This window comes from Lupinus angustifolius, chromosome LG06 (assembly GCF_001865875.1).
Source record: "Lupinus angustifolius cultivar Tanjil chromosome LG06, LupAngTanjil_v1.0, whole genome shotgun sequence".
In the NCBI taxonomy this organism is placed as follows: Eukaryota; Viridiplantae; Streptophyta; class Magnoliopsida; order Fabales; family Fabaceae; genus Lupinus; species Lupinus angustifolius.
Genome location: NC_032014.1, coordinates 18,664,236 through 18,680,031, shown reverse-complemented (window position 1 = coordinate 18,680,031; position 15,796 = coordinate 18,664,236). Strand labels below are relative to the sequence as shown.

General features: G+C 33.6%; 1 protein-coding gene across 1 annotated transcript; it reads left to right on the top strand.

Annotated features, from left to right (window-relative positions):
* Positions 8,739-9,904, top strand: LOC109350103 (transcription factor HEC2-like). Its single transcript, XM_019591240.1, has one exon. The coding sequence runs from the start codon at positions 8,936-8,938 to the stop codon at positions 9,728-9,730; it is 795 nt and encodes a 264-aa protein (XP_019446785.1). The 5' UTR covers positions 8,739-8,935; the 3' UTR covers positions 9,731-9,904.

Below are 15,796 nucleotides of genomic sequence, written 5' to 3'. Positions count from 1 at the left end.
GATACAGAGAGAGTGATTATGTTCTCTGTTTTCTTATGGGGCTCAATGATCAATATGAGAGTGTGAGGCGTTAATGGACCCCTTGCCCTCTATCAACAAGGCGTTTGCTTTGCTAATAAGGCAAGAAAGGCACATTAACTCTCACTATAGTGACCCAAGATCTTTATGAATACTGCTGAAAACACACAAAACAGCAGTGAACATGAAACAAACTACAAGAGCTATAGAGGAAGAGGTAGAGGAAGACCTTATCAAAATCCAACAGGAAGAGGTTCAGGAAGAAATCAAGGAGGCAGAGGAACCAAAGTCTGCACACACTGCCATAAATTAGGACATACAGTTGATCAATGCTTCAGAAAACATGGTTTTCCCCCACCTGGAAATTTCAAAAATTACAACATCAACAATATGACTACATTTGAAGAAGATGTGTGCAATACTGAGCATCAAATGGTTGCAAGAGAACAGCCTAACCTCAATAAGAATGATGCATAAGTTTCTGGGATTAATATCACTTCCCAACAACACCAAACAATATTATCCATACTGCAACAACCTACACCAAAAAGTGTTCACAACACAAACCAACTCAGCACACAACCTGCTAGCACAAGTGACAGAGGTAAGAAGTATACATTAAGTTTTAATTCAAAGAGTCTTGACTGGTATCTTGATACAGGGGCCACTGACCATGTGTGCCACACCCTTTCACACTTCCAAACATACAAGAAGATCAAACCAGTGTATGTAACCTTGCCTAATGGCAATCAGGTTTGCACCACAATTTCAGGGAGTATCAATTTCTCCCCTAGCCTATATCTGAGTGATGTTTTATATATACCAAGCTTTAATTTCAATTTGATCTCTATCTCAAAACTCATAATGTCTACTCCTTGCCAATTAACTTTTTCCAAAAACTATTGTTGTATTTAGGATCTCCCATCATTGAGGATGATTGGTGCAGCTGAGTTGAGAAATGGTCTATTTGCAATGAAAAGTTCTGTAATAACTTTACCAACATTATGCACAACACATTATAGTATGAAAGTTAATGCTTTTACTGTATATGATGACAATATATGGCATGTTAGATTAGGACATCCCTCACATGATAAATTGGTTGCTATGCAAACTGCTTTTCCTTCCATTAAGTGCAACAAATCAGTAAATCCTTGTCATATATGTCACATTGCTAAGCAAAAGAAGTTACCATATAATATAAGCATATCTAAGTCTACACACATATTTGATTTAATTCACATGGACATATGGGGTCCTTTTTATGTCCCTAGCACTTCTGGACATAAATATTTCTTGACCATTGTTGATGACAAGTCAAGATTCACATGGTTATTCTTCATGAAACTCAAATCAGAAGTTCCTGATTTAATAAAGAATTTCTGCTCCCTAGTGATCACTCAATTTGGTTTAAGAATCAAGAGCATCAGAACTGATAATGGGAAAGAATTTTCCCTACATCAGTTCTATGCTCAACATGGCATCCAACACCAAACAAGTTGTGTTGAAGCACCCCAACAAAACGGGGTGGTTGAAAGAAAGCACCAACACATATTGAGTGTTGCTAGATCTTTAGTTTTTCAGTCCAACCTACCCCACTGTTTTTGGAATTTTGCTTTAGCTCATGCTGTCTACTTGATTAATAGGCAACCTTGCAATAAACTGTCTGGTGAGAGCCCTTACAAGAGATTGTATGGAAGATTACCTAACATATCTTACCTAAAGGCCTTTGGTTGTCAATGTTATGCCACCACCAACTCCTCTCATAGGAGAAAACTGGATCATAGAGCTAGAAAGGGTGTCTTCCTTGGACTAAAAAGGGGTGTAAAAGGGTATGTTATATTAGACACCAATACACATGAGATCTTTATATCTAGGGATGTCACTTTTTATGAACATGTCTTTCCATTTGAGAACATCACTCACACTGAAAATGAGCCTAACTTCACCATACCAGTTGAAAATTATACATCCTGCCATAATACCAATAACCAACTTGTCTTACCTATATGCCATGAAGTCCCCTCCTCATCTATTACTACATCAGAATTAGAAAATCAACATACTCATGATCCTGCACCTACTACCTCTCCTGAAACCATTACTAACATACAAGCTGATACTGATGATACTCATACTCCCAGAAGGTCCCTTAGGACCAAAAATAAACCTGTATACTTACAGGATTATCATTGTGCCTTAAACACCTCTATTTCTCACTCAGTATCACCAAGATCTTCAAAGGTAAGGTATCCTATATCTAAATTTCTTTCATATGACAAACTGTCAAGCACTCACAAACACTTTTCTCTTAGTATATCATCTAGCACTGAACCATAAAGCTATGTTGAGGCTATCCAACATGTGTGTTGGCAACAGGCTATCCAAGATGAGCTAGATGCTCTCAAAAACAATAACACTTGGATCTTAACTAACCTGCCTAGCACTAGCAAGGCTATAGGATGCAAATGGGTCTTCAAACTTAAGTATAAAGCTGATGGATCCATAGAGAGGCACAAGGCAAGACTTGTTGCCAAAGGCTTTTCTCAAACAGAAGGCCTTGACTACATGGAAACCTTTAGTCCTGTTGTCAAAATGACCACAATTAGGGTCATCCTAGCATTGGCAGCTGCCAAGAACTGGCATCTTCAGCAGTTGGATATAAACACGGCATTCTTACATGGTGACTTGAAAGAAAATGTATACATGAAAATCCCCCCTGGGCTTATTGTTAACCAACCTGGACTGGTATGCAAGCTCCAAAAGTCACTGTATGGCCTCAAACAATCCAGTAGGCAAGTGGCATGAAAAATTAACAACCACATTGCCAAAACAGGTGACATCAAATCCTCTGCTGACTACTCTTTATTTACTAAATCAAATTTTTCTTCTTTCACTGCTATATTGGTGTATGTAGACGATCTCATCTTAGCAGGTAACAACTTGAATGAAATCAATGCAATTAAGCAGACTCTCAATTCCACATTCAGCATCAAGGATCTAGGTCAATTAAAATATTTCCTAGGCATTGAAATAGCAAGATCTGCAGCAGGTATATTACTCTACCAAAGGAAATATGCCCTTGATCTCCTACAGGAAACAGGAATGCTTGCATCTAAACCTAGTTCTACTCCAATGGATTACACTAAACAACTAATAGGCATGGAATCAGGTACATTGCTCACCAACCCCACCACTTATAGGAGACTCATGGGTAAGCTCATATACTTAACTCATACTCGCCCTGATATCTGTTTTTCTGTCAGCCACCTTAGTCAATTCTTATCAAACCCCACTGATAAACACTTTGAGGGGGCCAAACGAATTTTGCGATATGTCAAAGGGTCAATCAGTGTTGGTATTTTTCTGCCTACAATCTCTGATTTCAAACTAAAAGGCTATACAGATTCAGACTGGACAGGATGTCCTGACTCTAGAAAGTCTGTCTCTGCTTATTGTTTCTATTTAGGTAATTCCCTCATCTCATGGAAAAGCAAGAAACAACAAGTTGTGGCCAGATCATCAGCAGAAGCAGAGTACAGGGCAATGGCATTAGGTGCTTGCGAGGCTCAATGGCTACTCCACTTAGTACATGATTTACAGATTGATCATCCTCAACCAATCACCTTATACTGTGACAACCAGTCAGCCATCTACATAGCATCAAATCCCGTGTTCCATGAGAGAACGAAACACATAGAGGTCGATTGCCACACGGTTAGGGAGAAAATTCAGACTGGTTTGCTTCATCTTCTCTCTATTCCTACTGCTTCTCAAAATGCAGACATTTTAACCAAGGCCTTATCTCCAAACCTGTTTCACAAACTGTTCTCCAAGCTTGGGATGCTTGATATCCACATCCCAGCTTGTGGGGGCCTGTTGAAAGTAGATGAAGAAACTACTCATCAAGTTGAAAATAATCAAGCAAATGAAGAAGAAGGAAACTGATTTTTCTCTTTGGGTCTCTTTTGTTCTAAGCCCATATTCAGTTTCCCTTTTAGTCTGTTAGTTAGAGTTAGTTATTTTCTGTTTTCCTCTCAACTAACTACAAGCTTCTATAAATAGCTTTTATGTAAAATCTTCTTTAATCAATGAATTGAATAATCTTTTGCATCTTCTTCAATCTCAAACAATCTGAGTTCTTTGCACAGCAAGGATACCATGTTTAACACTTTCTTCCTCTCAATTTAATTGTAAATCTAGCTTAAAGCACATACGTTAAAGTGATATTGAATGTATTGATTAAACGTGTAAAATAATGTACTTTGATAAACTAACGGTAACAAATCATAATCACCATTATCACACTTTATTTAATGCAATAAAGGCAAGCAAGCGAAAAATAGTTACTAACCTTGATTTTCTAAATTGTCAAACTATATTTTTTGGTACATATTTTTTGGGTACATTTTCTCATTTCTAACTTGCTATCCTCAACCTTTAAGGGTGGAATTTAATAAATTTTTTAAATAATATTCATTCTCATCTTATTTATAAAGCATGTTTTACAAGTTTTTAGTAGTTTTTATATTTTTTTTATATATTAGAGAGTAATTAATTTTCTTATTTCTAATTTGTTCTTACTAATGTGATGCTCAATTAATATCAGTGTTATAAAATTTAGTTCGAATAGGCCAATTTGACCGGTTCAACCATGAACCGGACATCTGATCGGTTTTAGTCTCCATCTAACCGGTTTCACATAAAATGTATTGGCTCGTTTCAACTTGGTCGATTTAAGTTTAAAACCAGTGACTCGGATGTTCGGATTGAATCAATTAAAAAATATTTTTGAAAAAACAATCAAATGATGTCATTTTTAGATTAAAAAAATCAAAGGTTTTTAACTTATCTATAATTATGTTTGTCATTTGTTAACTCATATAGAAAACTTCCTTTGTTTAACTAAATTTCGAACATATTGTTCATTTTTTGCAATTAAACCATGACAAATATGTTGTTTGATGATATTTTCAACTCACTTATCACATTTCATAGTAGTAAAATCTTCTTTATTAATTATTTAATTAGGTATGATAATATTTTTAAATTTCAAATATAAAGTTATTAAATAATGTTAAATAATAATCATAATATTATGATTCTTTTAAAAAAAATTAATGCAGACCAAGTCAACTGGTCAAACTATTGACCCATTAATCTAACTAGTTACTCATAAACACAATATCTTCACTAAATTATTGATTGGTGTGAGTGTAATAACACTGATCAATATAGTGATACATAAAGTGTCGTAAAAATGGGATAGAGAAACAATGAGTTAATGAGAAAATGTCAAAGTAATTAATATCTCATCAAAATTAAAAAGGTTAAAATATAAATATTGTAATACATTTTTTAATTAATGAAATACCTAACTTCCATTATTTATTTAACTCCATATAATCGGATTAAAAGCAAATTATAAAAAATAAACTAATAAGATTGTAATAAAAATATTCATTGAAGTTTACTGGTGAGAAAGAAATATATGCATAGTGTATGAGTTTTATAGGCTATATTATATTATCTATCATTTATATTTTAATTGTTATTGATTCTTTAAAAATTTAATAGTAATACAAATGAATGATAAATAATATACTAATTATATATAAATTTTTACGTTTTAAAGTATATATATTACACTATGTGCTAAACTCTTTTGCACAAACCAATGAAATCCATATTCATTTAGATTAGATTATTTGGAGAGTAAATAATAATTGAATATAAATGATAAATAATATAATGATAGTGTAAAAAATTTTATACTGTTAATATATACATATTTTTCTCTTAATATTTTTGTTTTTAACAGATTATCAATATTTTTTATTATATCTGAATTATTTTACCTTCAATTATTTATTCTGACCAGTATCGACATTTATAAAACAACATAGGAATAGTATGTTGGACAATAAATTCAGCATTTACGACAGAGCGTGGTTGATAAAAAATGATGAACCTAGCTCACCGCCAGCTCCCAATCCACCTCAAAAAGCGTTCCCAGACAGCAGTGAATAGAACACTTCATCAAAGTGCAATGATTTGTCAGAATCTAACTCTTCCATGCAGTAACTTTGATGGTTATTTCAGAATAGAAACTTTCTATTCTCTATATCCCCTAACACAAGCCATATTTTTTTTAAGGATATACCTAAGCCATATTTGACTAACAAGGAGTTTATTATTTTTTAAACTTAAGATGGTTATTCACCGGAGCTTAAAATTTATACTATCAACATATTATTTAATAAAAAATAATTTGCTGACACTATAAAAAATAAAAAAAAATATGCTCTTTAGTATTGTATGGTCTACATCATATCAGAATAATAACATGTAGGATAAAAAAATAATTAACATAAATTTTCAATTATACTTTAATAAAAATTTACAAATTACATATTACTCTAATATTATATCTCCAATATTAGAGAAAACCTCAACTCTTATATGGTCTAGTGTTGATTAGGATGTAAACACACATATAAATATAATTAATTAATATAGTTATTTAATAGAAATTTTATTAGTGAAAATTATATGGACTTTCCTCGATATTTGACTAAAGATATCTATAAGCCTTTTGTTTCAAAAAGATATAATTGCCCTCCCTCGAGGTGGTGTAAATGTATAATGATAACTGCCTCTCTCTAAAAGAGATAGTGTAATAACTTTAAAACAAGAGGGATTAAATTTAATTTAGTCAAACATAAAGGCAGATTAGTGTAATTTTTTATTTTTTTACTATTATTTTAGTTTCCATATTTATCTTGTATATCTTCACTAGTCATGTAATTTTTCCCTAAACTTTCTTAAAAAGGACAAGTAATAGGAAAAATATGGAGTATGCTTTAAAAAAATAATAAACGTTGACTACAAACTACATGAACCCCAAGTAAGAAATTCCAGTTATGTGACATAGAAGATGTTAATAGAGTAATGTTTAAGAAGAGAAAATTTGAAAGTTTATAAATGAAGTTTTATTTTTTTGAGATATGCCGAAGTTAGTTTACCAACATCTAATTCTTTATTTTGTATTCATTAATAAATGTCCTTAAGGACACAATCACTAAACACAATAAACATTATCTTTTTATATTTTCATCTTAGCTATATGAGTGATATTGTTTTTAAAAATATTGGTTTTATTAAAGCCAAATTAAGGGTTAAACATAAAGTGTTGAAAAAGTTAAAAGAAAATTTGCAACTTTTCAATGTTTTAAATTGTAAATCTCCCATTATAATTTATATTTTAGCCTCTTATTTTTACTTTTTAGAATGGAGGTTAAGAACTTGATTTCATCTTAGACAATCTCAACTTCTATCATTCTAAAAGCATTGATATAAAAAGATTAATGTTACGAAGTTTACCTAAAAATGATGTATATTCAAGAAATTGAAATTTTGAATGTTGTGCTTTCTTATACATTTTTTACCCTAAAAATTACGAAGAACTTTTCAACTATGCATATTTTTTTCTTTCTGCTAGTTGGGTCCACTCCACGCTCTTATCTCATCTCATCTTTTGTTAATAGATTGAAGCTTGTAACAGATCTTTCTCTCAATTGAACTTCTGACAAATGTCATGTGACTTGTGGGGACTACTTTTATATTTATCATCTAACAAAGTAGTAAAATTTCTAGCCAAAGCAAAAGATGTTGCAGTCAAAAAGTATTAGCATAATAAGCTTTGAAACTTGGTTCATGCACCAGCATTGAACCAACCAATCTTTTTCTTCCCTAGTTCTACTGCTATGTGGTCCATGTTCATTGTCAACCATTGAGCTTAAACGTTTCCAGCTTTGACCTCTCATCATTTGAGTATGGACAGAAGAGTAAGTGCTTCAAAAAATAAAAAAAAATATTACATACTATAATATATTTATCTTATATTAAAATAATATTTTTGTCATTAAAAATAAAAGGACAAACAAAAGCTTCTCTTTCCCGTGCCCGAGTGGATCCTCTTCTCATCATGCTATAGAATCAACTGGTAAAATAGAAACCTTTCTTAGAGGCAACCCCACACATCATGGGCGGTTTCTATCGGTGATAATTAATAAAAAAAATGTAATTCAATCATAAATGTGCAATTCTTAGATTTTCTTTACGTTTCCAAATTAAAAGATAAAATAGATGGCACTATCAACCCCATATATCAATTTCAACTGGGTTGTCTGTTCTAATTTATTTAAAGATTTTGAGTTGGAATCCATTAAAATGTGTGCTAAGTTAATTTTATTATGCTACCAATATTTGTTCTACCTAGAAAGAACTTATGTGAAAATATATGACCAATTTTATTATAAGATTTTGTTCCAAAGTATTTTGAATTGTGGTGCAATTACATTTCGTTTATCACAATCACCAAAAAATGTGGTTTTGCGGTCATAATTTTAATAGCGATACCATGCCAATGACTCTCAAAACTACAATAGTATGATTATAATTGGAGTTGTAGTCTTGTAGAATATAAATTAAAACACCAATATATCATTTTAGAGAAAAATACACCAATATTATTTATTATTTGCAGTTAAAAAAAATGTCTATCATTTATTTATTGTAGATATTAAATAAGTTTGTTCTCTAAATAAATAAATTGCTCACAAGTAGCTATAAAAAGACCTTCCACTTACAATGACCGTGATAGATATTGTTGTTGTTGGTCGGTTTGCGAGATAATAATATATCTATATATATCTATCACAGCATTTTCTGCATTCTCATTCTACTATTTTTATTCTATCTTTTTCTCCTTATCTCTGAGATACAAACCCTACTTTCTCAATCATAGCTCTTACCCGTTAATTTTTCTGAACCCTCCCATACTCTGATCCTCTTTTCTCTCATCTTCCCCATTTCTTCAACCACACCCCATACCTCACTCTCTCTTTCATCTTTCATGGACGTGGACATAGTGAAAACTTCAGAGTGTGACACTAGCAGCATGGACATGATGACAATGATGATGCAAATGGAAAAGTTTCCTGAATTCTATGAACCTTTTTATAACAACACTCCCACTAGTTTCCAAGAAAATGAGTTATTCATCAATGGTGGAACTAGCTCCACTATATTCAACGTAGCACCACAACCTTCTTTGCTTGATCCATCACCTTCCAATATTCAAAGCATCAACAACAACAACAATATTTTTCAACAACCCATGACACTACCTCCTCAACAGCAACAACCCAATGAGGTTAACCCATCAGGGAGGTTATTCAGGAATGTTTCTGATGCTTATCATTCATCTTCAGAGAAAAGAAACTCCATGGCTGCAATGAGGGAAATGATTTTCAGAATAGCAGTTATGCAACCAATTCATATAGACCCAGAATCTGTGAAACCACCAAAGAGAAGGAACGTGAAGATTTCCAAGGATCCACAAAGCGTGGCTGCGAGGCACAGGAGGGAAAGGATAAGCGAGAGGATAAGGATTCTTCAAAGGTTAGTACCTGGTGGCACCAAAATGGACACTGCTTCTATGTTAGATGAAGCTATACACTATGTGAAGTTCTTGAAGAAACAGGTCCAAACGTTGGAACAAGTAGGAAGAGGAAGTAGAACCCTTGGTATGGTTTCGTTTCCTACAGGGATGTCTAATGCAAATGTGAACTATTCTCCTTTGTTGATGAAGCAGGGTTGCCAACCTTGTCCAATGGTGGGTTCAACTTCAAAACAATTGTTAAGCTAAGAAGAAGTAGCAGAACATGGTTGTGTTGGATGAGGTTTTAGTGTTAATTTGGTGGGTCATGTGGTTTTAAAGACAATGTTTCTTCATGTTATGACCATTGTTTAGATGAATTATCTTATCTTTTCCAACCTTGTTGGGTGGAAAATTATGAATTTCAATAACCTAATGGATGAACATGTTCTCAGTTTTCGTTCCATATTTTTTAACTGTGTATGTTGTCGTATTGCACGCCCTCTCTTTTCTATGTCTAATCTGAGGAAGAATGTTAGAAAAGAAAAGTTCTTGTATTAAGATGATGGATCTAACTTATATGTGCCAAGTGAATAAAATCTTCTCATATCATTAACATGTTTTTTAATGAGAATTAATAGTGGGTGCACATTAAGTTATAGAAGAAAGTTTATTTTTGAAAAATAATTTTCATGTAATATTTTTATTCCGAATATCTAATGTACAATTTTTCCAACTTTTTGGCTTGGAAGAGTGAAGATCTTTTATATCATTATTTTTCTATTTCTCTTGTATTAAACAATAAAATCATGCCAACTAATAGCAGTTATTGTTTTTGATAGATAATAAAAATACTTATTGGCATAATTTTATTAGTTGATATAATTTTATTGGCTTGAAATAGAGATAGAGAAATAGTGATATGAAAGTTCTCTACTCCACATAGAAACCAAACTTCAGTTCTTTATTTATTTGATAGTGGATGAGATTCGAACTCTCAACCTTCTTATAACTCCATTCTTTAAACCCCGTGCACTAATTAGCTGATGACTCTTTCAGTTTTTTATTTCATCTTTTTCCGATCACCATTATACTTTATGGTGCAGCATGAATTTCTAACACAGGATGCATGCAATATAGTGAGCATACTTCTCTAATTCCCATTAATCTTCTACCCTCCAAGAAATGAAGCCAAATTCAACTTATTTTTCTTTCATTATTTTGAAGGATAATTAATTATAACTCATAATGATTGGGTCTTATTAGTTTCATCAGACCTTTGTTTCTGGTTTACTTAAATACCAGTTATACATAACACATTTCTATACACGACAGAATAAAACAAGCAAAATTTTTATTTAAAATATATTATACTTTTAGGGAAAAAGTGGTGGAGAAGTTAATAGAAAGTGATAGAGATTTAAAGTTTTCCAAAACTAGCAGCAAGTATAAAGGGTATGTATGTGAGTTTAGACGAGGAGATACCATTATTGTAATGCTATTCTCACGAATCAATATATGACAATATTTAATTATCCTCAAGTATATTGCTATGTTTTAAATTGTAACATGCAGTAGCCACTGCTGCGATACTTCGAAAATGTTGGACCAAAGAATAGTGAATGGAATGAACAAGAATGAAAACAGAATGAGAACAGTGAGTGAATGAAAATAGAATAGGATGAATGAAAGAAAGAGGATGAATTCAGATTGAGGAATAGTCATGAAAACAGTGAAGATTATGCAGGGAGAGAAGTGATATATGAGAGGAGTAAAAATCAATGAGTTTCTAATAATGTGTTAGTTACAAAGTGATAGTTAGGATTTTCTATTTATAGAAACCCTTAACCAACTTAACTAGATTTTGAATTATACTTTCAACACCCCATAATTCGAAATCTATAAACTAACATCAAAGTCCTAAACTTTTAACTACTAAAAACAATAAAATCAACTCATGTGTCAAGCCTTGAATTCCTATCTTCTTTCTCAAGTCTTTAAACCTATCTATCTTCACAGCTTTAGTCATAATGTCTGCCAATTGAAGCTCACTCTTGCAATGTATGAGCTTAATTCTTCCTTCTGCAACCTACTACCATAAGTAATGATACATTGTTTCAATAGGCTTGTTTCTACCATATGAGACTGGATTCTTGGCTAAATCAATTGTTGATTTACTATCTATCAATAATTCAATTACTTCTCAATTTTCAATACCAAGTTCCTGAAACAATGACGATAACCAAATTACTTCGCAAGCTGTTGCACAAGCTGCTATGTACTCAGCTTCACAAGTTGACAATGCCACTACCCTTTGTTTCTGTGAACACCAAGAAATAGGAGCACTTGCGACCATGAACACATACCCCATTGTGTTCTTTCTATCTAGTATATCTCCACACCAATTAGAGTCAGAATAGGCCATGAGTTATGAGCTAATCTTCTCATCTTGATGAGGAAAAACAATGCCAAAATCAAATGTTCACCTTAGATATCTTAGAATTCTTTTGGCTGCAATCACGTGAGAGTGTCTTGGATCACTCATAAACTTACTGATCATACCTACACTGAAAAATATTTCTGGTCTAGAGTGGCAAATGTACGTCAAACTTCCCATAATCCGCCTAAACAATGTTGCATCCACAACTGCTTCTCCCTCACAATTATCCAATTTCAGATTCATTTTAGCTGGAGTTTATGAGGCATTGCAATTCATCATATTGAACTTCTTTAACACTTCAAGTAGGTACTTCTTTTGGTGCATGGATAACCCTCTCTTGGTGTGTTGAAATTCCAGACCAAGGAAATATGACAATCTTCTCAAATCTGTCATTTCAAACTCACCCTTTAAGCTTTCCTTTAACTCTTCAATTCCTCTTGAGCTACTAAATGTAATGAGAAGATCATCTACATATAGGTAGATGAACAAGGCACCATGGTTTTGGTCTATATGCTTGATTGATGTACACACATACTCAACTGTGCATTTCTGAAAACCAGAGTCATGTAGAAATTTGTCAATCCTCTTGTTCCATGCTCTAGGTACTTGTCCTAATCCATAAAGCGCTTTCTTGAGTCTTAGCACTTTATTCTTATTTCCTTTGATGATGAAACCAAGGGGTTGAGACACAAACCCCACTTTCTCTAGTGGACCATTGAGAAAGGCTGACTTGACATCCAATTGGCACAACCTCCAATTTTTCCAACTAGCTAAGGCCACCATAAGTCTCACAGTTTCCAATCTAGCCACTAGTACAAAGACCTCAGAGTAGTCAAGTCCTTCATTTTGCATAAACCCTTTGGCCATAAGCCTGGCTTTGTGCTTTGCTATAGAGCCATAAGGTTTTAACTTGACCTTGATGATCCATTTGACATCTATAGGAGTTTTCTGATCAGGAAGGGCCACTAATTCTCATGTGTCATTTTTCTTTATTGATTTGATATCTTCTAGCATAACATCTCTCCAAATATTGCTAGAGATTGCTTCTTCACAGATTACTGGCTCAACATCAGCTAGTAGAACCATGTGTTGAACCAAGTCTCCATCTGTATTGATGGCCCTATCAAAATAGAGGTGAAAGTCTCTGAGTCTAGATGGAACATTCTTTGTCTTCTTGGTCTTTCATCAATTTCTTGTTGCATATGACTTTGTGCATCTATTTGTTCTTCTTCTCTCATAAATTCATCATTCTCCCAATCCAGATGCAGACTAGCCATAGGAATAGTGTTGTCTTGAGACCATTTCCGTGATTCAGATTCATCAAAGTGTATATCTATACTGAATACAACTTGCTAGTTTGTAGGATTGTACAATTTATATGAACTAGTGGGAATGTATCCAATGAAGATCATTTGTTCACTCTTGTTGTCTAGCTTCTTTCTTCTTTAATCTAGGATATGACTATAGCAGAGTGAGCCAAATATTCTTAGATGTTTCACAGAAGATTTTACCTCTGACCAAGCTTCTTCCAACACTAATGAATTGAACTTCTTAGTAGGACATCTATTCAGAACAAATGCATCAGTGGTGGTTGCTTCTCCCCAAAAACTGTGTGGAAAATTCTTGGTCTTCAACATACTCCTAACCATGTTCAGGATTATTCTATTCCTTCTTTGTGCAATTCCATTGTATTGAGGTGTGTATGGACCAGTTACCTCATGTCCAATTCCTTGCTCCTTGCAGAATTCAACAAACTCCGTTAATGTGTACTCACCACCACCATTTATTCTAAGGATATTTATGCTCCTCCCATATTGTTTTTCTACCAATCTCTTAATGTCCTTAAAGATTGAGAAGACTTCACTCTTGAGTTCGATTAGATAGATCCGCAACTTTCTACTCAAGTCATTTATGAATGATATAAAGTACTTGTAGCTTCCTAGTGAAGAAACATCAAATGGCCCACAAACATCAGAGTAGATTATGTGTAGCAAGTCATTTGCTCTTGAGGCAGTGTATGAGCTGAAAGAATTTATTGGCTGCTTGCTAATAAGGCAATTGTCACACATCTTCCTTGGAAGATCTATTGAGGGCAATCCTAGAACCATGTCTCTGGTTCGCAACATACCCAAATATCTGAAGTTCAAGTGGCCAAATCTTAGATGCCAAAGCCAAGAATCCTCTGATAGTGTCATAGCAGATAGGCACTGAGATTCCACTGTTGCCAAACTGATTTAGAATGTTCTGTTTGAAGCCATAACTTCCCTCATGACTAGCTTCTTCTTCTGGTTGTACATTTCCAAGGATCCATTGAGTAATCCCATGGAAAATCCTTTCTCCAACAGTTATCTCATACTGATCAAGTTGATTCTCATGCTTGCCACATACAACACATCAATGATCATGACATGCTTGTCATCCTTTCTCTTGATCAAAACATCACCAGTGCCTTTAGCTTGAATGACTCTATTGTCAGCAAATCTAACAATGTTCTTTCTCTTTTCATCAAAATTAACCAACCAATTTTTGTGTCCAGTAATATGGCTTGAGCAACCATAATCTATATACCATATATCATTATTCTTGCTAACTTGGCTTGTAACCGTCATTAGCAAGAGAGGTTGATCATCATTTTCTGTCTCAACTTCTTCCTTTCCCTTGTGTGCTTCATTGTGTTGTCTGTTTCTATTATCATCTTGGCTAGGAGTGACTTTGCATTCATTTGAGAAGTGGCCAATTTTGCCACCATTGAAGCACTTTATCTTCTTCCTATCCACCGATTTTCTACCTCATCTCCATTGATTGAAACCCCATATCTTGATTAAGCCTTCTAATCTATCAGTGTCCATTCCTTCTTGATCTCTTTGTTGATGATTCTTGAAATTTACACCTCTGAAATCTCTTCCTCTACCTCTTCCTCGAAATCCATTTCTTCCCCCAAAGCTCCTTCTACTTATGTGAGCTTGTAAGGCCTGCTCAACAAGTCTTTCTAAGGATCTTTCCATGAGCCTTTGCTCATTTGTCTCAAGAGAACCTTGAAGATCTTCCACCTTCATTTCTTCTAATCTTCTGGACTCCTCAATTGATAACAATGGAGTGCTCAGAAATCTTCTCTCCACAAGCTTTCATTAAATTTGTATCAGTGACAATTCTGCTAAAGAATTGAGTCACCTTCTTATTTGCATCCATATGCATCATTTCATATTGTCTTCTTAATGTTTGCAATCTCACCTTTTTCAATTATTCTGCTCCTTGATTGCAAGCTTCAAGAATCTGCCATGTCTCCTTTGAATTTGCAGGCACCAAATATTTTTTTAAAGTGTGCTTCATCCTCACACTAATGTAGGAGTAACATTTCCTTGACATCCTTCTTTTTGTTCTCCTTATGCACCTTCATTTATTCCTTTGTTGCACCTTCAACAAGGGTTGGGTAACCTTGTTCAACAATTTCATATACATCTTGATACCCCATTAGTACCTTCATTTGCACTCTCCATCTGTTCCAATTCTTGCCATCAAGAACTGGAAGATTTGTTGAGAAATTGATATTGTTTTGTCCCATGATTTTCGAAGATGATTGATGATGATGAATGTGTATTCTTGGATCTCTGAACCTTACTCTTAATACCAATTTTGTTGGACCAAAGAATAGTGAATGGAATGAACAAGAATGAAAACATAATGAGAATAATGAGTGAATGAAAATAGAATAAGATGAATGAAAGAGGGTGAATTCAGATTGAGGAATAATGATAAAAAAGTGAAGATTATGCAGAGAATTATGCAGGGAGAGAAGTGATGTATGAGAGGAGGAAAAATCAATGAGTTTCTAATAATGTGTGTAAGTTACAAAGTGATAGGTTAGGATTTTCTATTTATAGAAATCCTTAACCAAC